We start from the raw sequence: 27,057 nt of genomic DNA on the forward strand, positions 1-27,057 counted from the left end.
TGCCCAGCTTCAGTGAAGACCCTGTGGGATCCTCTGGGCAATGGCTTCAATGTGCTTGACTCCACACACCCTAAGTTGAAGAAAACCTGCTGCATGTTCAGGAGCTAATTGCATTAATGTGATCAGGTTTAGAGGTGCTTGGACCCTGTTAGTACGGGAGATAGAGGGGGCAGAATCCCCTTTGGGACTTATAATGGAGAGATCTGGTCTCTGTTCTGGCAGCAGAAAGGAGGGATGCAGACCCGGTTTGGACTGTGGGAAGATAAAGAAATAGTTGAGGCAGTAAAAGAAAGGAGCAGGACCCAATTTGGGAGGGAGATAAGCTATGGCAGGAATCCGGTAGACTGGTAAAAGGGGACAGGGTCCGCACTGGGTCACAGAAAGTAGGGATCAGGACCCAGAAATGAGCAGCAAAATCCCTTTGAATAGTGAAAGTGACCAGGCTCAGACAGAAGGAAAGAGGAGCTAGGTGCTAGTTTGAAAAGGGAAGGGAAAGAACCTGGTACTATTTGGGAACAAGGAATACACAAAAGCGTAATACCGCTGGGTTTGTGGGTAGGGTATTGTCGCAGAAAGGGCGGGCGCGGTCACTTGCAAACATGAAGTGGGGGAGCAGTTTGGGGAATGGACAGTGCAGGAATGCACAGGAGAGAGGAAGGAACAGGCATCTTAGGGAAAGGGCGGGGCTGAAAAGTACTGCAAAAGGGGGCAGGGTTATTCAACATAGTACTAGAAGTCCTAGCCTCAGCAATCAGACAACAAAAAGAAATAAAAGGCATTCAAATTGGCAAAGAAGAAGTCAAACTATCCCTCTTCGCCGATGACATGATACTCTACATAGAAAACCCAAAAGACTCCACCCCAAGATTGCTAGAACTCATACAGCAAATTGGCAGTGTGGCAAGATACAAAATCAATGCCCAGAAGTCAGTGGCATTTCTATACACTGAGACTGAAGAAAGAGAAATTAAGGAGTCAATCCCATTTACAATTGCACCCAAAAGCATAAGATACCAAGGAATAAACCTAACCAAAGACGTAAAGGATCTATACCCTAAAAACTACAGAACACTTCTGAAAGAAATTGAGGAAGACACAAAGAGATGGAAAAATATTCCATGCTCATGGATTGGCAGAATTAATATTGTCAAAATGTCAATGTTACCCAGGGCAATTTACACATTTAATGCAATCCCTATCAAAATACCATAGACTTTCTTCAGAGAGTTGGAACAAATCCTGTTAAGATTTGTGTGGAATCAGAAAAGACCCCGAATAGCCAGGGGGAATTTTAAAAAAGAAAAGCATAGCTGGGGGCATCACAATGCCAGATTTCAGGTTGTACTACAAAGCTGTGGTCATCAAGACAGTGTGGTACTGGCACAAAAACAGACACATAGATCAATGGAACAGAATAGAGAATCCAGAAGTGGACCCTCAACTTTATGGTCAACTAATATTTGACAAAGGAGGAAAGACTATCCACTGGAATAAAGACAGTCTCTTCAATAAATGGTGCTGGGAAAATTGGACATCCACATGCAGAAGAATGAAACTAGACCACTCTCTTATACCATACACAAAGATAAACTCAAAATGGATGAAAGATCTAAATGTGAGACAAGATTCCATCAAAATCCTAGAGGAGAACACAGGCAACACCCTTTTTGAACTTGGCCACAGTAACTTCTTGCAAGATATATCCATGAAGGCAAAAGAAACAAAAGCAAAAATGAACTATTGGGACTTCCATCAAGATAAGAAGCTTTTGCACAGCAAAAGAAACAGTCAACAAAACTACAAGACAACCTACAGAGTGGGAGAAGATATTTGCAAATGACCTATTAGGTAATGGGTTAGTTTCCAAGATCTATAAAGAACTTATTCAACTCAACAGAAAAGAAACAATCCAATCATGAAATGGGCAAAAGACATGAACAGAAATCTCACAGAGGAAGACATAGATATGGCCAAAACGCACATGAGAAAATGCTCCGCATCATTTGCCATCAGGGAAATACAAATCAAAACCACAATGAGATACCACCTCACACCAGTGAGAATGGGGAAAATGAACAAGGCAGGAAACCACAAATGTTAGAGAGGATGTGGAGAAAGGGGAACCCTCTTGCACTGTTGGTGGGAATGTGAACTGGTAGAGCCACTGTGGAAAACTGTGGAGGTTCCTCAAAGAGTAAAAAATCGATCTGCTCTGTGACCCAGCAGTTGCACTGCTGGGGATTTACCTCAAAGATACAGATGCAATGAAACACTGGGACACTTGCACCCCGATGTTTCTAGCAGCAATGTCCACAATAGCCAAACTGTGGAAGGAGCCTCGGTGTCCATCGAAAGATGAATGGATAAAGAAGATGTGGTTTGGGATCCCTGAGTGGCGCAGCGGTTTAGCGCCTGCCTTTGGCCCAGGGCGCGATCCTGGAGACCCGGGATCGAATCCCACATCGGGCTCCCGGTGCATGGAGCCTGCTTCTCCCTCTGCCTATGTCTCTGCCTCTCTCTCTCTCTCTCTCTCTCTCTCTGTGACTATCATAAATAAATAAAAAATTAAAAAAAAGATATTTATAAAAAAAGATGTGGTTTATGTATACAATGGAATATTACTCAGCCATTAGAATCGACAAATACCCAACATTTTCTTAGACGTGGATGGAACTGGAGGGTATTATGGTGAGTGAAATAAGTCAATCGGAGAAAGACAAACATTATATGGTCTCATTCATTTGGGGAATATAAAAAATAGTAAAAGGGAATAAAGGGGAAAGGAGAAAAATGAGTGGGAAATATCAGAAAGGGAGACAGAACATGAGAGATTCCTAATTCTTGGAAACGATCTAGGGGTGGTGGAAGGGGAGGTGGGCAGGGGGTGGAGGTGACTGGCCGACAGGCACTGAGGGGGGCACTTGATGGGATGAGCACTGGGTGTTATGCTATATGTTGGCAAATTGAACACCAATAAAAAATAAATTTATATAAAAAAATTAAAAGGGGAAAAAAAGAAGGGGGCAGGGAGGCCTATCAGGAAGGGGTGGTGCGTGTCTGTGTGGAAGAGCAGAGATGGGCGGTTTTAGGGAAGGGGCAGTGCAAAGCAGTACTGCAGTGGGAGCCAGCTGGTGTTGGGGGAAGCGCTGGATCGAAATACGTTGCAGTTAGGAAGAGTGGGTCAAGGGCTTGTCCGAGCTGCTCTGCTGCTCTGAGAGCAGAGGCGTCTGTGGGATTGAGATTATCAGCCTTTCCGGACCACCAAAGCTCATTTACTCCAGCTGGCACGCATGCGCACTATTAAGCTGCAGTATGGAGCGTGTCTAAAATGAAGGGGTGGGGTTGTAGAACTGCCTTGTGGTATCACAGAGGCAAAGGAGCTAGGGTTTGGATAGGTGGTCTGGGTTTCTAGGTATGAGAACCCAATAGTTGAAGGGTTTGGGGGCCAAAGCTGGATAAGCTCCCTCTTCCCTCAGGATAAACGAGAGGTCTGGTGAATCTCCCTCTCCTCATTCTCCCCTAACTCAGGCCCCTTCCCCTCAGGCTTAGTTGTTACTCGGCCTTTCAGAAAAATGGATAGGAGAAATGACCGCAATTATAGGATTCTCCCATTCCAAGTGAGGCATCTCTGTATTCTCACCAGGCCATCTGCCCAGTCCTGAGTTCATTTACTGGTCTTGAGCCCCTTACTACTCTGTAGTTGAAGAATTTCCTAGCCTATCCTGTATCAGTCTTTCCCTGCAAGATGAAGGAGGAGAGAAAAACCTGTCTGACTTTATCTTCTGCTCCCTCCCTTTTCCTCTATCCCCCCCTTCAATCACTGCACAGAGGAAGAAGAGGCCTTTGTGGAAAGGGTACACTGTAGGGAGGCCAGATGGTTCAGCAGATCATAATTCTAAGTGTGTAGGGCCTCCTTCTTTCCCCCTGGGAGCCTGGGGCTTCACTTCCCTCCAGATATACAGATTGAGACCACAGAAGAGGACAGTGTCTTGCTGATGCAATACCCTCTTGGCGGCAACCAAGGACTCTCTGGCCATGGACCTACCAGTTGCTGACCCGCCTAAGAAAAGCAAGATCAAGAATGCTCCCATTAAGTCTGTTACAAAGACCTTACGTGCTGCCCATACGGTCTCATCTGCCAATGTGATTGCCACTAACAAGCCTAAAGTAACTTTGCAGTCTTTATTTATTATTATTTTTTAGTTTCTTTTTTTATAAATTTATTTTTTATTGGTGTTCAATTTGCCAACATATAGAATAACACCCAGTGCTCATCCCGTCAGGTGCCCACCTCAGTGCCCGTCACCCAGTCACCCCCACCTCCCGCCCACCTCCCCTTCCACCACCCCTAGTTCGTTTCCCAGAGTTAGGAGTCTCTCATGTTCTGTCTCCCTTTCTGATATTTCCCACTTATTTTCTCTCCTTTCCCCTTTATTCCCTTTCATTATTATTTATATTCCCCAAATGAATGAGACCATATAATGTTTGTCCTCCGATTGACTTATTTCACTCAGCATAATACCCTCCAGTTCCATTCACGTCGAAGCAAATGGTGGGTATCTGTCGTTTCTAATGGCTGAGTAATATTCCATTGTATACATAAACCAATGAAACGCCGGGACACCTGTACCCCGATGTTTATAGCAGCAATGTCCACAATAGCCAAACTGTGGAAGGAGCCTCGGTGTCCATCGAAAGATGAATGGATAAATTTTGCAGTCTTTAAATCTGCCTATCATCCCCCAGATCAACCAGGCTTCAGCTACCAATGAAGCAGCCAATACTCAGGCTTCTGTAGTCACTGCTCAGCCTAAGAAAGCCAGTAAGACAAAGAGAATTACTGCTAAGACAACCCAAAGCTCCCAATCTCCAACTGGTAAGCAGAGTGTCACTATACAGATCAAGCCACTCTTGCAGGCTCTATACCAGACATCCTGCAGGCTATCCAGGTTTCAGTTACCAGTGGGTCAGCCAACTCCCAGGTCTTGACAGCCTCCACTAAGCCTATGGAAGTTTCCAAAGCTAAGAAGGCTGCTGATAAGGCCATAACTAGTACTATTGATATCTCATTGGCTCCAACCACCACCCACTCAGCTACCACCCAAGGCCAACTTACTAATGAGGCAGCCACTACCCATGCCACAGCAGCTGGCAACAGATCTAATAAAACCTCCAAAGTGAAGAAGGCAAGTGTTAAATACTGACACTGAACTCCTAGAGGCCCCAAATACCAAGACAGCTACCAGGCAGACTGAGGCCTCAGCAGCAGCTATCTGGCCCCCAAAATTCAGGGGTAAGAAGGCTGCCAATAGAAGCCCAAATTCTGCCTATGAGGTCTCTCAGGCTCCATCTGCTGCTCAAATGGTCACAAACCAAGCCCTAGCAGCCACCTTTCAGGTCAAGAGAGGGTCCAGGGCTCATATGTCTGCCACTAAAGCACAGACAGCCGAAAGTCAGACTAAAATTGTTGACCAACGGGCCCAGGCCAAGATGGCCACTTTTAAGACCAACATAAGTGCTCTTGAGACTCAGGTTGCTGCTGCTTTCCAGGCCCTGGCAGATGACTCCCTGGCCCAGTTGAGTCTCTACAACCAGGACCCAGGGCAAGAGGAACCAAAAGGTGAGATCTCTGACATCACCATTCTTAACTCTTCACTTCTTTTCCATTCCTATGCTCCTGGTTTGTTCATTTGTTCTATATAAGTGTATTGAGACTTTTTGCTCTGAGCCAATCCCTCTGTTTGGATAGGCTATGAGAGTTGCTGAGAAGAACATGATATAGTTCCTGCTCCCTGACAATCCATGGATTGGTGGGGAAATAATACATCCATACACTTAGCTACAACCTGGATATAATTCAACTTGTATTTACATAGTAGTTACCACGTGCTATGTTTTCTCTTGGGTAGTCATACAGGTGTGTCTTTATTTTTTGAAAGTAACTCCTACTATCTAGGGATCATAGATCCCAGTTTTATAGATGAAAAAACTGAGTCCCAGAGAGATGAAGTTATTTGTCCAAGGTATACAGCTAGCAAAATCAGTGGTGGCCAAAATAAGAGGAGGAACCCTGGGTCCTGCCCTTGGGTTGCTTTTGTCCTGAAAGGGAAATGAAACTCCTGGCTAGAAGATAGTGAAGACAAATCTAGGACTCAGGGTGGCCAGTTGGACGGTCAGAACCCACTATAGGAAGGGTTTGGGAGATTTTCAGGAGATGGTAGGGTAGGGAGACAGAACCTTTCATCTGGTGACTCTAGACCTTCCTTCTTTTTGATGATGTAGTCAAAGCATCTGAATGGAGATGAGAGAGGTGGCAGTAATTACAGGTTGATCCCATGGGGCTGGAGGCCTCTGCCAGCCTGAAACGTGGCCATTTTGCAAGAAAGGGTAAGAATCCAATTCTGGCAAGTCTCTTTTCTTCTTTACCTTCCCTCTTTTCTGTCATTCTTCCAAGTTTTCTAAAAACATATTGAGTTCTCCCCATGTATTCCTCTTCTCCCAGGCAAATAAGTTGGTGAAATACCTGTTGGTTAAGGACCAAAGATCCCCATCAAGCGCTCAGGTAGAGTCATACCAACTCTCTTCCCTGAAATCTCCTCTCCACTCCCCTCCCTCCTCTGCTCTGGGGTAACCATTTACTTTTATAGCCTTTTTGTTCTCTCATATATCCTCCCTTACTCTTCACATTCTGATATGGCTGGCATCTCCCATTAACACAGTTCAGGACTCAGACTGCACTGACCCCACAAGCTGGCAAAAGGGCTGCAGTTCTGTGGCCCCCGCACAGCCTGGCTGCTCCCACCTCTCCCTTCCTACAGACATGCTGAAGGATGTCATCCAAGAATATGATGAATATTTCTCAGAGATCATTGAACGAGCAAGCTACGCTCTGGAGAAGGTGAAGGGGCAGCCCTGGGGGATGGGCACAATGGGGAAGCCTTGACTCAACAAAGACATACATGACCCTTCTGGGATAGATCAGAGACTTTCTTTTTTTTAATAAATTTATTTTTTATTGGTGTTCAATTTGTCAACATACAGAATAACATCCAGTGCTCATCCCGTCAAGTGCCCACCTCAGTGCCCACCATCCAGTCACCCCCCCACCTCCCCTTCCACCACCCCTAGTTCATTTCCCAGAGTTAGGAGTCTTTCATGTTCTGTCTCCCTTTCTGATATTTCCCACTTATTTTTTCTCCTTTCCCCTTTATTCCCTTTCACTATTTTTTATATTCCCCAAATGAATGAGACCATATAATTTTCAAAGAGACTTTCTATCCCCATTACTATGCAGTTGGGCAAACAGTGGCATAAGTAGGAACATAGACTAGCCCAGGCTCACACTGAAAGCCAGTGGTAAAACACAGCTAGGACTCAAACCTCCCAAGTTAGTTCTGTCTGATGCTGGATGTGTCCTGTAATGCATTTTAGATGGTCACCTCTCTATTTCACTCTCCATTCTCTATCTCCCTAGATTCCCACTAATTACAAAGGTGATGCTGATAATAGTAAATTTCTTACCTGTTTTCTGTAGTGGTGACCACTTAGCTAAGTGCTTTACCTGCATTATCTCACTGATTTCTCATATACACTCAAAACTCTAGCTACACAGGGAACTATGGGATGCTCAGGAAGCTCTCTGATGCCTAGGTTGAATTTTGTGATCTCACAGGCTATATTTTTACTTGGCAGATGTTTTGAGTCAATCTGAAAGAAATTGACAAGCAAAGTAGCTTGCATATTCTCATCAGCATTCAGGAATTCTCTGCAGGCATACTGGGAATGTAAGCTGGGAAAGGGCTGGGGTGGGAGGGAGGCTCTGCTTCTGTCTATGGCACTACCCCATCCCTGTCATCTCTCCCCATATCTCCTTGGAGAGGCAGAAAGTCAGGGCCTAAAAAGCCCCTGTTTAAGCTTCATCACATAGTTGGAACCCTGCAGATGGTAGTGGTACTTGATTATGATTGACTAAAGAGTATAGAAGCCTGGAGAAGTGCATTCCTACTGTCTTGTTTTCTGTTTATACAGAAGCTTCCAGGAAAAGCAGACCTGTTGTTGCCTGTCTCTTCCTACTGGCTTTGGTAAAGTGGTTCTTCCTGGTATGGGTGAATCATAATGCTTGAAGGATAGGAGCATCACTGGGGCTGTACCTAGAATTCTCTTGGAGCAGGGGGGTCAGTTTGGGAGAGAAAGAAAGGACTCACATTAGCTGGGTGCCTAGATTGTTCCAGGTTGATAGGCATTCTTCTATCCTTTTGGCAACCTGGACAGAGGAGCATTGGATTTTGCCATTCTACTTAACAGGAGACTGAGACTCAAGAGTCTAAGTGCCTTGCTCAGTGTCACATAGACCTTGAAGTATAGACTGGGAAGAATTCTGTCATGTGTGAGGAATCTGGGAGAGGGTAGCCTAGTGAGCTGGCTGATATGTTTTTTGCAGATGGCTGCTGGACATAAATCTTCTCTCTACCCTGTTATTTCCCTAGGGCTAAGGATTCGCCAAAGCTAGGTCTCCTCATGGTGCTTCTTAGCATCATCTTTATGAATGGAAATCGGTCCAGTGGGGGCGAGTGACTGGGCATGTAGCTGAATGGGTGGCCACAGTTGGAATTCCACATGTTCATTTTCTGTCCCTGTCTCCTCTTGCCTCCCTTTGCAGCTGTCATCTGGGAGGTGCTGCGCAAGCTGGGGCTGCGCCCTGGGTATGATCAGGCTCTCTCAGTGCTTGCTGTCCGTGTTGTTGTTTGGCAAGAGAGGATGGTCCCAGGATTTCATCAGCTTGGTGGTCTGGTGGTGTGGGAACGGGATGCTGGACTGGGTAGAGGGTCCAGGGTTCTGACCTGGGTGGACGGGTAAATGGTCCTGAACTCTCTGCACTTTCCCACCCCTATGTCATTCCAAACTGAGATAGAAGATAGAACTTTAGGGGCATTCCTGACAAAGAACCATCTGGCTTCAACTTACTGTTTCTAGTGACTGTGTGTTCACTACTTTTCTGGCTTCGCTGGGACTGCTATATATGCTAGAGAGGTCTCTTCCATGTTGAGAAATGCCTCTTCCTTCATATGGGAAGTTTTCTTCTCTGTTTATGGGTTATTTTTTCCCATCATCAGGGTGAGGAACTCTCTCTTTGGGGAAATAAGGAAGCTCATCCCAGACAAATTTGTGAAGCAGAAGTAAGTGGCATTTGGAGGCTTTGTCTGGCCCTGAAGTGTTCTGAGTGTGCTGCTCTGGTTCAGAAAGTGCTCAATCAGCTCTTTTATTACACTAGCTTTAGATGCAGTATGGGCATCCTATGCCCTAGAACTGAGTCCTGTCCACAATTCCCATGAGTGGACAGTTCCAGGATTAGGCTAAAGACAAGGCCCTTGCTTTGGGGTGTGCTCAGAGCAGGGTACCTGAAGAATGGCTCCTCTGTTTACAACACACCCAACAGGAATTTGGGCTTACTCCTCACAGGTTTCAAGGTACTTTGGCCTTCCTGTGACATCATGCCCTATACGTGCCTTCTATGAAGCATCAAGTGACAGCCTTGCACAAGTCCAAAAGGAAATAACTCAATATTGGAGACCAATGCAACAAACTGTGTTTGGGAGTGAGTGTAGGGAAGGAGGGTCTTAGAAATCCTTCTGTAGGAGCTTAGTATTTGAAGGGGCTTGCCACCTGGTACCATTGGTTGCACAATAGATTTGTTTGGTTAGAAGCAAGTTTCATTTCCATTCTCCAAGGTACCTGGAGTACAAGAGGGTCCCTAACAGCAGATCACCTGAATATGAATTCTGGGGCTTGCACTCTTACCATGAGACTAGCAAGATGAAAGTCCTCAAGTTTTCATGCAAGGTAATAGGAGAGCTTCCCTGACTTGTAATAGTAAGGATACTGGATGTCCCTTGCTGGGGAAGACTATGTGCAAGGGTGGTCAGGTACAGGGCAGCCTTCAGTTAGTATATAAACATATGGAACTTCACTGATGTCTGAGAATGCTGCTGAACATAAAGTTTACATTGTTTCATTCTTTTTTCATACTTTGTGTTAGTCTTCTTGCATTGTCATAACAAAATACTACAGACTGGGTAACTTAAACAACAGAAATTTATTTTCTCACAGTTTCTGGAGGCTGAAAGCCCCAGATTAAGGTCCAGCAGGATCGGTTTCGGAAGAAACCTCTCCCTCTGGCTTGCAGATGAATGTTTTCCTGCTGTGTTCTCACACAGTAGAGAAAGGGCCTTTTATAAAAACACTAATCTTATTTGACTAGGGCCCCACCATTATGACCTCATTTAACTCTACTTCCATTAAGGCCCAATCTCCAAATATAGTCACATTGGGAGCTGGTACATTAACATATGAGCTTGTGGGGGGACACAAACATTCAATCCATAACATACTCTTTTATCATTTCCCATCTTCTCAGTGAGGTTAAGTAATTTGTCCAAAGTCACACAACACCTTAGTTATCAGAGCTGAAACTGGATCTCAGGACTGACCCATGATAGAGCCTCAGAAAACTAAGAATTAAAAAAAAATACTGCTGCTATTGGTTTTATACAAAGCCCATAGTATGTAATTAATACATAGTTACAAATGTTATTGTCCTTATATTGATTATCATTCCCATTTCAGGTGCAGAAGAAAGACATCAAAGACTGGGCTGCTTAGTACCAGGCGGTAGAGATGGAAGTGCAAGCTGCAGCTGTGGCTGTGGCTGAGGCTGAGGCTGAGGCTGAGGCAAGGGCTGAGGCAAGGGCTGAGGCAAGAGCCCAGATGAGGATTGGAGAAGTAGCTGTGGCTGGGCCCTGGAATTGAGATGACATGGCTATCGACTGCCTAACAAGGGAAGAGTTAGGTGATAATTCTCAGTCCTGGAACAGATTTTCATTTGAAATTGAGACCAGAGCCCAAGAAAATGCTGAAGCCAGCACCAACATCGACTTCAACAGAGGAGCTAGCACCAGGGTTACCTTCAGTGATAATGCTAGCATTAGCTTCAGTGCTACGCCCAGACCCAGTGGTGGCTTTGGTGGCAGAGCTGGCTTTAGCTTTGGTGGCACACCCAGGACCAGTTCCAGCTTCAGCAGTACAGCCAGCATTTGCTTTAGTGGTATACCCAGCACTAGCACTAGTTTTGGTGGTGCAGCCAGTACCAGCTCTAGTTTCAACAGTGAAGCCTGCATTAGCTTTAGTGGCATACCTTGTACCAGTGCCACCTTTGGTGGTGGGGTCAGCTCTAGTTTCAGTGTCTCACTTAGCACCAGTCCCAGTTTCAGTGGTGAAGCCAGCTCTGGCTTTGGAGGCGCACTCAGCACCACCACTGGCTTCAATGGTGCACTTACTACCAGTAGCAGATTTGGCAGTATGCCCAGAACCAGTTCAGTCTTTAGTGGTGCACTTAGCATCAGGACTGTATTTGGGGCACACTGAGCACTAGTGTCTGCTTTGGTTTCTCTCCCAGCTCTGGTGCCAGCTTTGGTGGCACACTTAATACCAGTTTCTGCTTTAGTGGCTCTCCTAGCACCACCACTGGTTTTGATGGAGTACTCAGCACCAGTGTCTCCTTTGGTGGCTCTTCCAGCACCAGCACTGACTTTGGTGGTACACTAAGCACCAGCATCTGCTTTGGTGGCTCTTCCAGCACTGGTGCCAGCTTTGGTGGTGCATTCAGCACCAGTGCTGGTTTTAGCAGTGCTGTCAGCACTAGTGCTAGCTTTAGCAGTGCACCCAGCACTATCTCTGGCTTTGGCAGTATGTTCAGCACCAATGCTGACTTCAGTGGGGCGCTTAGCACCACTACTGACTCTGGCATTGCTCCCAGTACCAGCATTGGCTTTGGTGGAATTCCCAGCACCAGCCTCTGCTTTGGCAGTATGTCTAACACCAACCTATGCTTTGGTGGCCCTCCTAGCACTAGCACCTGCTTTAGTGGTGCTACCAGTGCTAGTTTTGGTGATGGATCCAGTACCGCTGCTGGTTTCATCTTTGGCAATGGGTTAAGCACCAATGCTGGATTTCGTGGTGGGCTGAGCACCAGTGCTGGCTTTCGTAGTGGACTAGGCACCAGTGCTATCTTCAGTAGTGAACTGAACACCGGTGCTGGCTTTGGTAGTGGACTGATCACAAACGATAGCTTTGGTGATGGACTGGGCACCAATGCTGGTTTTAGCAGCACACTTGGCACAAGTGCTGGCTTTAGTGGTGGCCTCAGCATCAGTGATGGTTTTGGTGCTGGCCCTAATAACAGCTTCAACAGAGGACCAAGTACCATCATTGGCTTTGGCAGTGGTTCCAACACCAGCACTGGCTTAATTGGTGAACCCTACACCAGCACCAGCTTCAATTGTGGACCCAGTTCTATCACTGGCTTCAGCAGTGGACCAAGCACAGGTGTTGGCTTCAGCAGTGGACCAAGGAGTAGTGCTGGCTTTGGCGGTGGACTGAGAAATGGTGCTGGCTTTAGTGGTGGAGCCACCAGACTTGGTGCCTGTAGCTTCTCCTATGGCTAGTGAGGTTTCAGGTAATTACAACATTTGCTCAGCCATGGCCCATGGGGATGGGTATAAGAACTGGGAAATGTTATAAGAAACCCCAAAGGGGGAGGTTTGGGTAGGGGGATGAGGACAATGAAGGAAGTATGAGGAAACAGTATATTTGGTGCTAAAATGTGTTCCTGTTTGGTGTTGCTTTTAGCTTTATTTCCCAGGTTTGCAGATACAGCTAATGAATTCCAGCAGTTCTTTCCAAGGAGCCAAGGTACATCCTTGGGATCTTTGTCCACACAGCAGTATAAACAGACATTATCAATCAGCTGAGGATGACACACTATGAAAAATCTGTTTGCAGATCCTGCTTTATTGTTTGCTTATTGTGTGTTATCATATTTTGGTATCAGAGTTACATTAAATTTGCAAAATGAATTGGAGTTTTTTATGTTTTTTAATGTGCTTGTTGTAATATTTCAGGTTCCTAGAAGAACTAGAGATCAGTGTAGCTCTTCAGAGAAGGGGGGCTGCAGCTTTAGGCTAAAACAAAAATATTATTTCAATGGGATAGAGACCTGGAGAAAGTATAGCAGACAAAGGGATTATAGCTTGAATGAAGATATAGAGGGAAAGCCTGGACTAGAAGGAAGAGGGAGAGGGTTTTGGACAGTAAATATAGATCCATTTTGAGACATTTGTATAAGAATAGAGAGATAGGCTGTATAAGAATAGAGGTAGACACAGGAACAAGGGAGGGTTTTCTTGAGATAGGAAAGAGAGATCTGAACATGTTGCAGAGTGTAGGGGCAAAAGCCAGTAAAGGAGATAGATATTCTATAATAGTCAAGAATGGACTGAAGTAGCCCATGCCTGAGAAGGTGGGATGGGATAGAGTGCCAGGGAATAGAGGGTGACCCTGACTTTGAATAGGATTTAAGGGTGGCTGTGGAAGCAGATAAATGTAGGTTTGTTTCAAACAGCACATCTTCCCAAAAAAGGTGATATGAAAAAGGTGATACAAGGTTTGGGGCTTGCTGGTGGCTATGATGGAAGAACAAAGGAATCAAGGCAGTGAGTACATGAGTCTGTCTCTTTATCCCTGGGTTGCTGATACCTAGGTGCATGGAGAGTGGCTAAAGAAATGGAACATAGGATTCAAGCTGTCTAGGGATGGAGGAACAATGAGGAGGAAAAGATGATAGATTGGAAGAAAATTGAGGAATCAAAGGATTATACTCTTGATGCAGTACAAGAACAAATCTTGTTCATTCAGGAAATACCATACACATGCCTACTATGTGGGAGGAATGTTTCTAGGGATCCTGCAGATGACACAGAGAGTTGTAAGGACTGGGGGCCAGTGGTCAGATAGTGAGATCCTTGTATTTAAGAAGTCATACTGGGACTGGGGTGTCTAGATGGTCTATAGAGTAGATGGCTAAGGGGGAAATGATCATTGTTTTGAGGGGTCAGGGGACTTGGAGGGCAGATTATTATTTGGATCATTTGTATGGACAGTGAAATCATTCAGGATGACAGCAGGAGTTGGAGAAGAGAGGAACACTGTGGTCTAGGTACAAATTCTTCTGAGTGTAGGAATGAAGGTGTCAGGTCCTCAGCTATGCTGCCCACGAAGAAATGAGGCCATAGGTCCTCACAGAGACATATCTCCTCCCTCACTTTTAGAGTTGCTACACCAGAACCCTTCCCTCCAGTAAGCCCTCATCCATTCCACACCCCACAACACCAGAGGCACTTCACAAGGTTGGGATCTTAAGAAGATCTTGTGGGGGAAACCTCACAATGCCTTCCTCTCCTCTTTGTAAGCAGCAAGAGAAGTCTTTATTATTAATAAGGATTTATTAACTTAGAAAAAGTTTCATTCAGAGCTAGACACCTCCTTGGTTGTAGCTAGAAATAAAGATGTGTTTCGAAGCTGCTGAGGGCTTCTTCACTGGAAGCAAGGCTCTTTCAGTAAGGCCAAGTCCAGGGTCTTAAGGTAAAGGAAGTACAAGGATAGCAGCTCTTAAAGGTGTGAGACAATGAGAGCAAAGGCAGTTTCACTTCTTGGAAAGGGCTCAATAGTGGGCAGGGACAGTGTCCAGGGCTTCTTCAGGTTCTCGGGTGATGTCCACATTCTGAGAGGAGAGAGCCCAGGATTAATAGGAAGGAGCCAGCACTGTAGAGCCCCAGCCCCTTCCCTGCCTCTTGTTCTCACTGCCAGGCTCTCCTCCTTCAGCCAGGCCTTGATCCTTACACTTTTCTCAGACAAGCCTCTGGGGAATCTCAACTTGAAGACTTTCGGGTAGGCATTGCTGTAGCCCTGCATCTCAATGGCACCTCAGGCCTGGGCCACAGTTCCTGCAATTTTTGGTGCTGGTTATTCTACCTGTTGGTATGAGACACTCAAGCTCTGTGGGATTGGGCCAGCCTTTCTGTGCAGGTGGGTGCTTTCACCATGTGCCAACTTAGGCCACAGAGCCCCTCACCTACCTCAGGTTTCTCCCGGTGCGTGTTTACGGCTTCCACGTTCAGGTAGATGGACTCCACTTTGCAGCCTCAGAAAAGAACAGCCAGTCCATCCATAAGCCCCCAAGGTAAGCACAAATCTTCCCCAAGGTGTCATTCACTCCCTCACCTATCACTACCTATACCCCCAGCTCCACACCATGTAGATTGTGACTGCTCTGCAGGAAAGGGAATGTAGATCTGCTGAGTGATGTATGGGGAAGACACCAGATCTAAGAGAAGCCAGTGAGGTATCTTCTCAGCTGCCCCTAATAGTCTCAGAGTTCTCTGAGCCTTAGTTGCTCAAATGGGAATAGGAAGGAGATGAGAATAGATGATCTCTAAGGACTCCCCCCAAGTCTTGTGCTCTGTGAGACAGCAATCTAATGTATATAATAGTGGTAGAGCCCTATAGATCTTCTAAGCTGTGTTAAGTGCTGAAGTGGTGGAAAAGCCTTGGAGCTACTGCCTTGGGACAATGAGTCCCAGGTAAAATTTATTTAGAGGACAGGGATGCCTGGGTGGCTCAGTGGTTGAGCCTTTGCCTTCGTCTCAGGGCATGATCCTGGGTCTGGGGATGGAGTCCAGCATTGGGCTTCCTGCAAGGAGCCTGCTTCTTCCTCTGACTGTGTCTCTGCCTCTCTCTCTGTCTCATGAATAAATAAATAAAATCTTAAAAAAACTTATTTAGAGGACAAAATGGTTATGGCATCAACAGAGGTCTGGAAGTTCACAAGGGAGTTCTGGGAGCCTGAAGATAAAGGAGAATGGTATCACTGGGGCCCAGGGCTGGCGGAGGAAGCCCAATGCCTATGGAAGTCCCCCTTAGCTCCAGCCCTGTGGACTGCAACCTACTCTGGGCTTCAGCACACTGTCTTTCCTATTCATACTTTAGAAGATATTTGAGTCTGTCTCTTCCCTGCTTATGAATATTTCATAGCAAACTAAGAGTTTCATAGAAAACTCTTCTTTTTCCCAAGAAAGAGTCTAAACTGACCAGACCAATCTTTGAGCTCTTTCTTTGATCTGGCCCTGACCTACACTAGTTCCTCTGGTCCCCTTCATGTACCTTCTCTTTTACAGCTTAGTGTTCCATGCTTGGTGCTTTGATAGAGCCAAAGAAAGTTGAGGGCAGCTCCTGGATTTAGAGGCCATCCTAGTTCTTCCCTGTTTTCATCCTATTATTGCCAATTCTTATTTCACCAGGACTTACAATTATCCACCCCAGAAACTACCCCCATTACTCTCTTGGGCAAACGGTATACACTGGAAGCATGCTCATGCCTTCTATGTGTCTTTCCACAGATGAGGGTGGAGGCACTCACCATAAGCCACAGGTGTGAGTTTAAGCACTGTGTGCAAAGGACACTTGAGATATGGCAGCTCATCTGGAAAGGAGGATAAAGTAGCCATTAGAGAAAGGGTACTGGGGAGGGTACCATTCCTCAGGCCTCCTCTGCCATACCCCTTTCCTTATGGTCAGCTTCATTAGGGTTACACTCCCCCACTCTGTGAGCAGTGCTGAGAGCAGGGTGGGTAGTAAGGAAGAATACAGAAGGGTGTCCTCTAGAGCAGAAAGGAAGGAGGACCTTGGGGAACGTGGAAAGACTGTGAGTTCCCCAGGAGGGACAGGATGGTCATCTGGGATGTGGCCTATCTCTTCACTCACAGGGCAAACATGAAACCAAGGTAGACCTTCCTCCTGCCCTCAGCCTCAGGCCTTCCACAGGCTCTTTTAGTAAGAAGGCCCACAGCTTTGTCTTGGCAAGTATTTTCTGAGACCTTGCTATGTACCAGGGCCCTTGAATGTACATGTACCTTGGCAGCTCCCACAATTTTCTCTCCAGCCCAGGCCTGCATTCTCTGACTCCTCTCACACTTGTCAATAGGCATTTCTCTATTCACTTGTTTCCAGTTGTTGACTGTTTATTATTCATAAAGTTGTTTTGAATATTCACATACCATTTATTAAATGAGCCTAGGTTTTCATTTATTAGACATCTCTGAGAGGAAGAAATGATCAGGCCCATTCCATGGATGAAGAACTAAGGCTCTGAGCGGACACTTATCCCATGTCACAGTCAGGAAGCAGCAGCACTGGGACTTGAACCTAAGACCCTCTGAGGCTAAATGCATGCTCTGCCCCCTGCAGCCAGCTGCCACTGCCTTGGAGGGGCTCATAGGGTTGTGGGAGTGACACTCCCAGCTCTCACTACTCTCCAACAACAGCCCTCTCACCCACCCAGAGTGCCCTTACCACTTCCCATCTTCCTTCAATGAGCCAGAACCAAACTTCACATGGCTTCCCTGCCCTCAAGGTTCATCCTGGGCTTTTAAGGCTGCCACTACACTCCTGGCTTCCTGAGACATCAGGTTTGGCGATATCCTGGGCATCCATACTGCTCCTCCTCCTCATCTTTGTCATCATAATTGTCAGGCCCTGGGGGCCCAGTGCTTTGGGTACAAGATCTCATTCTATCTTTGCCAATACTCTACAGGGGTTACTGATCCACATGGCGCACATAACAAAATGGACTCAGAGAAGGCAAGTGACTTGCCTGAGGTCTCTGACTTAGCTCTGCCACCACCTGGACAAGTAACCTTGGCCCAGCCTTTTCTTTCTCTGGACCTCAGAGTTCCTACCTCTCCCAGCACAAAATTGGGTTAGATGTACTCTGCGGGTGCCCCAGCTCTGAGGTCCTATAGGTCTGCTTTCCCTGTCACATCATCTCTCTGGGATCCAAGTGTTTCCTCACTGACTAATAGGGGTAAAAGCATGTACCCAGCACTCCCTGGGCCAGCTCTCAGGGCAACTTGGAGCAGCTGGTGTGACCTGTGCATGAATAATCAGGAAGTGTTTAAAGCGGTGTGAGAATAACAGGTACATGTGCTCTTCCTTCAATCTACGCATATCCGTGAGGGAGGTCCTCTGGAAAGTACCTGAGATTGACACCCCTCCCTTATTCCCTGAGCCCTGTAACCTTGGGCAAGTTCCTTCATCTCTCAGAGCCTCCATTTCCTTATCTGCACAGTCGGGGTTACAGTGCTTGCCTCACAGTCTCAAAGATAGTACTGAGCAATAGATATGGGAAGTTATCAGAAATTTAGTAGCACAAGAACCCTCACCCCAAACCCATCACCTTTTCCAGTGAGGAGATTGAGGACCAGGCAAAAGAAATGACTTGTCCAATGTCAAGTTCTCAAGTTCCCTGGGTTTCAATTTGGATGACTCCATATCCAAATACTCTTTATTTGGAAACTAGCATAGTACAGAAGATTCAAGTCTGCAGGACATTGCACAATATAACTTTCAAATATAAATTTGCAAGGTCCATACATACCCTCACAGTATCCTGGAGATGCCAATACTTCAGCATCCACATCAGAAATGAACTATCATGCCAAAGAGTGACATAACAGTCCTTTGCCAGGTTCCCTGCCCTAGGTTGCAGTTCAGTATATGTTGTCAGCCTATAGATACTTTGTAAACTACAATATCTAGATATCTTTTAAGAAAGAAATCATCATTTAAAAAATAAAATTAAAATATCACTATCTTGGGAGAAATCATCGCAAAGACAGAAGCCTATAATCAGGGTCAGGAGGCAACAAAAGGTCCCATTACCACCTGATGACAGCATGTTTCAGAAAAGTACCTTCAGCCTTTTCAGGTTGATACATACTGTTAAGGCTAGCTTTGAAAACATTAACTCAGAATAATACTAATATTAGTAACAGCAACTAACACCTATATAGCTCATACTGTATGTCATGAACTGTCCTAAGCTCTTTACATATGTTAATTTATTTAAACATCATTATTGTTCTCCCCATTTTACAGATGAGGAAATTGAGGCCAGAGAGGCTTAAGTAATTTGCCAAAGCTTGTATGTGACAGAGCAAGAATTTGAACTCAAGAATTTTTGTTCTAGATGCTGTGCTCTTAGCTACCAAGATATAAACTACAGACAGCTGGTGTCAGGATCCCAAATCTTATCCAGCTTCCTGTGTCAGGAACAGAGAGGAGTGTGGTACCTGAGCTCTTATCCAGGAAGTAGGCAAGGAGGCATCGCATGACAGCCTGGTGGCAGATCACCAGTACATTTTCCTGCCGTTCTAGCTCCATTATAACTGGCTCCAGACGCTGAACCAGATCTTCATAGGACTAAGAATGACAGAAATTTGGGGTAAAAAAAGGTAGATGAGGAGATTTGCTCAGAGAACAACTCAGGACTAGGAATCAGGAAAAGTTGGTTCCGGCACAGCTGTTTTTGACCCAGTAGTATGATGTTAAGTCATGCAATTCATTTTTAGTGTCTTAGTTTCTCATCTACTAAATGGGAGCATTCAATACAGTGGACTAAATAACAACAATAATAAAACTTCTCAATATAAAATTCCTAGAAAAGCTAGATAAAATAAATGTTTGGCCTGCCGTACTCTCAAAAAAATAAAGGCAACATGAATGTAGGGTTCCAAAATGGAGAAAAACTTGGAATAAAAATAAAGATAGAGAGAGGTAAGTGGATGTTGCCTTGGGGGGCATTTATCAATCACAGTAAATGAGAGGCTTGAGATTTTAAAACCTTATAGAGATAGAAAGCAATACCTTAGATGTTTGCAAGGTGGAGAATAGGGACTGAACTTTTCACACAAATCTGAGACCCTCAAAGGGCTACATCCTTAGTAGAAGTGTAAACTAGAAGAAATATATATCCACAGGCAAAAGGAAACAATGACATTTATCTGCCTCTCAGTGGAAAAATAGGAAAATCTTCCTATAATAATACATTAACCACAAGCCTACCATCAGGTGGGTTTGTGGTTCAGATTTACAATATTCATGTGTTTTAGAAAATGCTAAGATGAGGGTTTAATAAAAAGCAATTTTAAGTCATTAGTTACCAGAAGTGTCTGGAAGAAGCAAAGGGAAATTATCTCTGGATCCTCTCAACTTAGTCTGTGCAGAATTCTTATATACAAAATTTACCAAACTGTAGCTCACATAACATGCAAGGGAAATAAGCTATCACAAGTGAAAATAAACAGAAACAATGAGAGGAGAACCTTAAAAACTTAAGATAAAGGATCCACAATATAAAATAAATATGTTTGAAATTTATAAAGAAATAAAAGATGGAATAAAAATCTGAGGAATAAGTAAAATGCTATTAAATATATGTTGTAGATTTGAAATAAAAGTAATAGAATTTGTATAAATGAAAAATACATTTATTAAAATTGAAAACTAAATGGATTGAGTAAACAAAAGTTTAGATACAACTTAGGAAATAGTGATTTGGAAGATAGAGCTGAAGAAATTACTCAGAAGGCAGCAAAGACATAAAAAATAAGAAGTTAGGAAACATGAAAAAAGGATAAAGACAGAATGTCTGAGGGTTTCTAGAATTGTGGAAGAATCCCAATTCTCAAATTTAGGAAGTCTAACTAATCATAAGCAAAATAAATGAAAAAAATGTTCAGATATATCTGGGTGGAACATAAAAGCAATGAAGATAAAAGATCTTAATAGCAGTCTTAGGGAAGGTAAACAACAATTAGACTGACTATAGACTTCTTAGTCACATTAGAAGCCAGACGGCAATGATGGTGGGGGAGGAGTTAAGATGGTGGTGAAGTACAGGGATCATGGGCTTTCCTCATTCCTTGAACACAGATTTATGGAGGTCAGATCCCTTGGGACACCCAAGGAACTGATCTGAGTATTGGAAGAAAGATTTCTACAGTTGGAGGGAGATAGTATGACAGGTTTATTTCAACAACAACAACAACAACACAAATCAAAGCATACCTAAAGGTTCAAATGTTCCCCACTGCAAACAAGGAGGAACTCTGCAGAGGACTGACCAGCAGGAAAGGACAGCCAAAACATCAGAGTGCACACAGCATGTATCAGAAACACATTCTGAAGTGCAAAGCCCTGGACATTGTATGACTGCTTTTTAAATATAGCATTACTCTCAGGTGCAGGAAACAAAACAAGCTTTCATAACACGCAAAAGACAGAAATGTAACCAAAATGACAAGATGGAGGAGCTTTCCTCAAAACAAAGTTCAAGAAGAAATTACAGTCAGGGACTTACTAAAAACAGATGTAGGCAATATATCTGAACAAGAATTTAGAACGCTCATGCTCATAATATTACTAGCTGGGCTTGACAAAAAAGCATAGAAGACACAAGAGAAATCCTTGCTACAGAGACAAAGGACCTAAAAACTAGTCAAGCTGAAATGAAAAATGCTATAACTGAGATGCAAAACAGACTGGATATAATCACAAAGAGGATTGAAGAAGCAGAGGAAAGAATAGGTGATATAAAAGATACAATTATGGAAAATAATGAAGCTAAAAAAAGGCAAAGAAAACTAGCAGATCATAAAGATAGGGAACGCAGCATTTCCAAATAGCACAAGAATATTTGTATCATAGGAGTCCCAGAAGAAGAAGAGTGGGAAAAGGGTGCAAAAGGTTAATTTGAACAAATTATAGCTGAGAACTTCCTTAATCTGGGGGAAGGAAACAAGCACTTGAGCGCAAGAGGCACAGAGAACTCCCCTCAAAATCAACAAAAACAGGTTGACACCATGACATATTATAGTGAAACTTACAAAATACAAAGACAGATAATTCTGAAAGCAGTAAGGGGCAAAAGGTCCTTAATCTACAAGGGTAAACATATAAGGTTACCAACAGAGTTGTCCATGGAGACCTGGCAGACCAGAAAGCAGTGGAAGGAAATATTCAACGTGCTAAGTGGGTAAAATATGCAGCTAAGAATACTTAATCCAGCAAGATTATAATTCAGAATAAAAGAAGAGTTAAAGAGGTTCTAAGACAAGTGGGGACTGGGTGGCTCAGTCAGTTAAGAGTCCAACTCTTGGTTTTGGCTTAGGTCATGGCTCATAGGTTGTGAGACTGACCGGCAAGTCAGGCTCCAAGATAAGTGGGAAGTCTGCTTGAAGATTCTCTCCCTATGCCCCTTCCCTGACTTGCTCAACTCTCTCTCTAAACACTAAAACTAAATCAGCCCTGCAACAAATATTAAAAGGGATAGTTTGAGTGGGGAGAGAGCCCTAAAGTAACAAAGAACACAAAGGAACAGAGATAACTATAGAAATAGCAATTTTAAGATAATGCAATGGTGCTTAATTCATGTCTTTCAACAATTACTCTGAATGTAAATGCACTAAATACTCCAATCATAAGACATATGGTATAAGATATCAGAATAAATAAAAAAATAAGACCCACTGATATGCTGCCTACAAGAGACTCATTTTAGAACCAAAGACACCTTCAGCTTGAAAGTGAGGGTGTAGAGAACCATTTATCATGGTAATGGACATCAAAGGAAAGTTGGAGGAGCCATCCTTATATCAGACAAACTAGATTTTAAATGAAGGACTATAATAAGAGATAAAGAAGGGCATTGTATCATAATAAACGGGTCTATCCAACAATAAGATCTAACAATTATAAATATTTATGCCCCTAACTTGGGAGCAGCCAAATATATAAATGAGTTAATAACAAAATTTTTAAAAACCTCATTGATAATAATACAATAACAGTAGGGGATTTTAACACCCCACTCTCAACAATGGAAAGATCATCTGAACAGAGATCAACAAGGAAACAAGGGATATGAATGGCACAGTGGACCAGATGGACTTCACAGATATATTGATAGTATTTAACTCTAAAACAGCAGAATACATATTCCGTTCAAGTGCACGTGGAACATTCTTGAGAATAGACCTCATACTGGGAAACAAATCAGGCCTCAACTGGTACAAAAATTTTGAGATAATACCATGTATATTTTCAGACCACAATGCTATGAAGCCTAAAGTCAATAACATGAAAAAAATTTGAAAGGGCCACAAATACAGGGAGGCTAAGAACATCCTACTATAGAATGAATGAGTTACCAGGAAAGTAAAGAGGAATTTAAAAAAAATACATGTATACAATGGAATATTACTCAGCCATTAGAAATGACAAATACCCACCATTTGCTTCAACGTGGATGGAACTGGAGGGTATTATGCTGAGTGAAATAAGTCAATAGGAGAAGGACAAACATTATATGGTCTCATTCATTTGGGGAATATAAATAATAGTGAAAGGGAATAGAAGGGACGAGAGAAGAAATGGGTAGGAAATATCAGAAAGGGAGACAGAACATGAAGACTCCTAACTCTGGGAAATGAACTAGGGGTGGTGGAAGAGGAGGAGGGCGGGGGTGGGGGTGAATGGGTGATGGGCACTGAGGGGGGCACTTGACGGGATGAGCACTGGGTGTTATTCTATATGTTGGCAAATTGAACACCAATAAAAAATAAATTTATAAAAAATAAAAAATAAAAATAAATGAAAACAAAAAAATACATGTAAGCAAAAGAAAATGAAAACACCAGGGGAATTCTACCAAACGTTTAAAGAAGAAATAATAACTATTCTACTGAAGCTGTTTCAAAGGATAGAATTGAACAAAAACTTCTAAACTCCTTCAATGAGGCCAGTATTACCTTGACCCTAAAACAAGACAAAGACCTGATCAAAAAGAATTACAGATCAATATTCCTGATGAACATGGATATCAAAATACTCACTAAGAATATTTACTACGACCAAGTGGGATGTATTCCTGGGATGCAAGTGTGGCTCAACACTGACAAATCAATCATTGTGATAGATCACATTAAAGAAAGAAAAGACAAGAACCATGTGACCCTCTCAATTGATGCAGGAAAAGTATTTGACAAAATACCGCATCTTTTCTTCATTAAAACTCTTCAAAGGGATCCCTGGGTGGCGCAGCGGTTTGGCGCCTGCCTTTGGCCCAGGGCGCGATCCTGGAGACCCAGGATCGAATCCCACATCGGGCTCCCGGTGCATGGAGCCTGCTTCTCCCTCTGCCTGTGTCTCTGCCTCTCTCTCTTTCTCTCTCTGTGACTATCATAAATAAATAAAAAAATAAAAAAAAATAAAAAAATAAAAAAAAAACTCTTCAAAGTGTAGGGATAGAAAAAACATACCTCAATATCATAAAAGCCATCTACAAAAAGCCCATAGCAAAAATAATTCTCAATGGGGAAAAACTGAGAGTTTTTTCCCTAAGGTCAGGAACACGACAGGGATGCCCACTCTCACTACTGTCATCCAACATAGTACTAGAAGTCCTACCACCAGCAATCAGACAAAAAAAGATATAAAAGGCATTCAAATTGGCAAAGAAGAAGTCAAACTCTCACTCTTTGTAGATGACATGATATTGTATGTGGATAACCCAAAAGACTATACCCCAAAGTTGGTAGAACTCAAACAGCAACTCAGCAACATGGCAGGATACAAAATTAATACACAGAAATCAGTGGCATTTCTATACACTAACAATGAGACTGAAGAAAGAGAAATTAAGGAATCAATCCAATTTACAATTGCACCAAAAATCATAAAATACCTTGCAATAAACCTAACCAAAGAGGTAAAGGATCTGTTCTCTAAAAACTACAGAGCACTAATGAAAGACATTGAGGAAGATACAAAGAGATGGAAAAAACATTCCAAGATCATGGATTGGAAGAACAAATATTGTTAAAATGTCTATACTCTCCAGAGAAATCCACATTCAATGCAATCCCTATCAAAATATCATGGACTTTTTTTTTTTTGCAGAGTTGGAACAAATAATCTGAAGATTTACATGGAACCAGAAAAGACCCTGAATAGTCACAGCAATGTTGAAAAAGAAAACTGAAACTGGGGGGTATCACAAAGCTACATTATAAAGCTGTGATCATCATAACCTTTGAGATGCAGCAAAGACAGTCCTAAGAGAGAAGTATGTAGTTATACAGGCTTTCTCAAGAATCAAGAAAAATCTCAAATACAGAACCTAACCTTACACCTGAAAGAGCTGGAAAAGAACAGCAGATAAAGTCTAAGTCCAGCAGGAAAAGGGAAATAATAAATATGAGCATAAATCAATGATAGAGAAATAAAAACAGTAGAACAGATCAACAAAACTAGGAGCTGGTTCTTTGAAGGAATTTATAAGATTCATAATCCCCTAGCTAGACTTATCAACAAGAAAAGATAAAGGACCCAAATAAATAGCACAACCAATACTGGAGAAATACAAACAGTTATAAGAGAATATTATGAGCAAATATATGCCAATGAACTAGGCAATCTGGAAGAAATGAATGCATTACAAGAAACATATAAACTACCAAAACTAAACCAGGAAGAAGTAGAAAACCTGAACAGACTCATGCATAGCCAGGAAAGAAATCGAAGCAATAATCAGAAATATCCCAAAGCACCAGGCTTCAGGGTTGGATGGCTTCCCAGAGGAATTCTACCAAACTTGAAGAAGAATTAATACCTATTTTTCTGAAGCTGTTTCAAACATTAAAAAAGGAAGGAAGACTTCCAAACTTATTCTATGAGGCCAGCATTACCTTGATCCCCAAACCAGATAAAGGCCCCACCAAAAAGGAGAATTACAGACCAATATCCCTGATGAACATGAATTCAAAAATTCTCACCAAGATACTACTCAATAGGATCCAACAGTACATTAAAAGGTTTGTTCATCATGACCAAGTGGATTTATTCCTGGGATGGAAGGGTGGTTCAACGTCTGCAAATCAATCAACGTGATACACCACATTGACAAAAGAAAGGACAAGAACCATATCATCCTTTTAATAGATGCAGAAAAAGCATTTGACAAAATGCAACATATTTCTTGTTAAAAATTCTCCACAGTGTAGGGATAGAAGAAATATACTTCAATATCATAAAAGCCTTATAAGAAATACACATAGAGAATATCAACCTCAATGGGGAAAAACAGAGCATTTCCCCTAAGCTCAGGAAACTGACAGGGATGTCCACTCCCACCAGTGTTGTTCAACATAATACTGGAAGTCCTAGCCTTCCAAAAGAAATAAAAGGCACCCAAAAAGAAAGAAAAGGCATCCAAATTGGCAAAGAAGAAACCAAATATACACTCTTCGCAGATGACATGATACTCTATCTAGATAACCCAAAATACTCCCCTCCCCCCAAATTGCTAGAACTGATACAGGATTTCAGTAAAGTGACAGGATATAAAATCAAAGCACAGAAGTCAGTTGCATTTCTTTACACTAACAATGAATTTATAGAAAAGGGAATCAAAGGAATCAATCTCAATTATAATCACAGCAAAAATATAAGACACCTATAAACCTAACCAAAGAGGTAAAAGATCTGTACTCTGAAAACAATAGAACATTTATGAAAGAAATTGAGTAAGACAAAGAAATGGAAAAACTCCATACTCATTGATTGGAAGAACAAATACTGTTAAAATGACTATGCTATGCAAAGTCATCTACATGTTCAATGCAATCTCTATCAGGATACCATCAGCATTTTTTACAGAACTGGAACAAACCTGAAATTTTTATGTAATCATAAAAGATCCCAAATAACCAGAGAAATGTTGAAAAAGAAAACCAAAGCTGGTGGTATCACAATCTGGACTTCAAGCTGTATTACAAAGCTGTAATCATCAGGACAGTATGGTACTGGTACAAAAACAGACACATAGATCAATGGAACAGAATATAGAACCCAGAATTGGTCACCCAAACTAATCTTTGACAAAGCAGGAAAGAATATCCAATGGAAAAAAGATGGTCTCTTCAACAAATGGTGTTGGGAAAACTGGACAGCAACATGCAGAGGAATGAAACTGGATCACTTTCTTACACCATACACAAAGATAAACTCAAAATGGATGAAAGATCTATATGTGAGACAGGAATCCATCAAAATCCTAGAGGAGAACACAGACAGCATGCTCTTTTATCTTGGCTGTAGCAATTTCTTGCTAGATATGTCTCTAAAGGCAAGGGGGAAAAAAGCAAAAGGGAACTATCGGGACTTCATCAGGATAAAATTCTTTAGTACAGTAAAAGAAACAGTCAACAAAACTAAAGGAAATCTATGGAATGGGAGAGGATAGTCACAAATATTTTATCAGATAAAGGG

The 27,057-nt window shown here is 42.9% G+C and overlaps 2 protein-coding genes and 1 non-coding gene across 8 annotated transcripts in view; 2 read left to right on the plus strand and 1 right to left on the minus strand.

Moving 5' to 3' along the window:
• Nucleotides 1–5,805: 5,805 nt before the first annotated feature.
• Nucleotides 5,806–27,057, minus strand: part of PFKFB1 (6-phosphofructo-2-kinase/fructose-2,6-biphosphatase 1) — a 72,852-nt gene continuing 51,600 nt past the window's right edge. For 2 of the 6 annotated variants that reach the window (XM_055337962.1, XM_055337965.1), the window contains 4 exons: nt 19,020–19,149; nt 16,310–16,372; nt 14,970–15,034; nt 5,808–6,523 (listed from right to left, as the gene is read on the minus strand). In XM_055337962.1, coding sequence (XP_055193937.1) covers nt 6,254–6,523; nt 14,970–15,034; nt 16,310–16,372; nt 19,020–19,149 — 528 coding nt within the window. In that variant the 3' untranslated portion in view covers nt 5,808–6,253. Of the gene's footprint in view, nt 6,524–10,074; nt 10,797–14,359; nt 14,615–14,969; nt 15,035–16,309; nt 16,373–19,019; nt 19,150–27,057 lie in introns of those variants that run through there. The other 4 variants (XM_055337959.1, XM_055337961.1, XM_055337963.1 and 1 more) reach the window with 4 other exon arrangements.
• LOC129519000 (small nucleolar RNA SNORA11) lies at nt 9,376–9,504 on the plus strand. Its single transcript, XR_008666319.1, has one exon. It is a non-coding gene; the product is annotated as a small nucleolar RNA SNORA11 (small nucleolar RNA).
• TRO (trophinin) lies at nt 10,803–14,202 on the plus strand. Its single transcript, XM_055337958.1, is given in 2 exon segments — nt 10,803–11,407; nt 11,410–14,202. Coding segments are annotated over 2 exon segments (1,686 nt in total). The 5' UTR covers nt 10,803–10,812; the 3' UTR covers nt 12,501–14,202.

This window comes from Nyctereutes procyonoides, unplaced genomic scaffold (genome assembly GCF_905146905.1).
Source record: "Nyctereutes procyonoides isolate TBG_1078 unplaced genomic scaffold, NYPRO_anot_genome, whole genome shotgun sequence".
In the NCBI taxonomy this organism is placed as follows: Eukaryota; Metazoa; Chordata; class Mammalia; order Carnivora; family Canidae; genus Nyctereutes; species Nyctereutes procyonoides.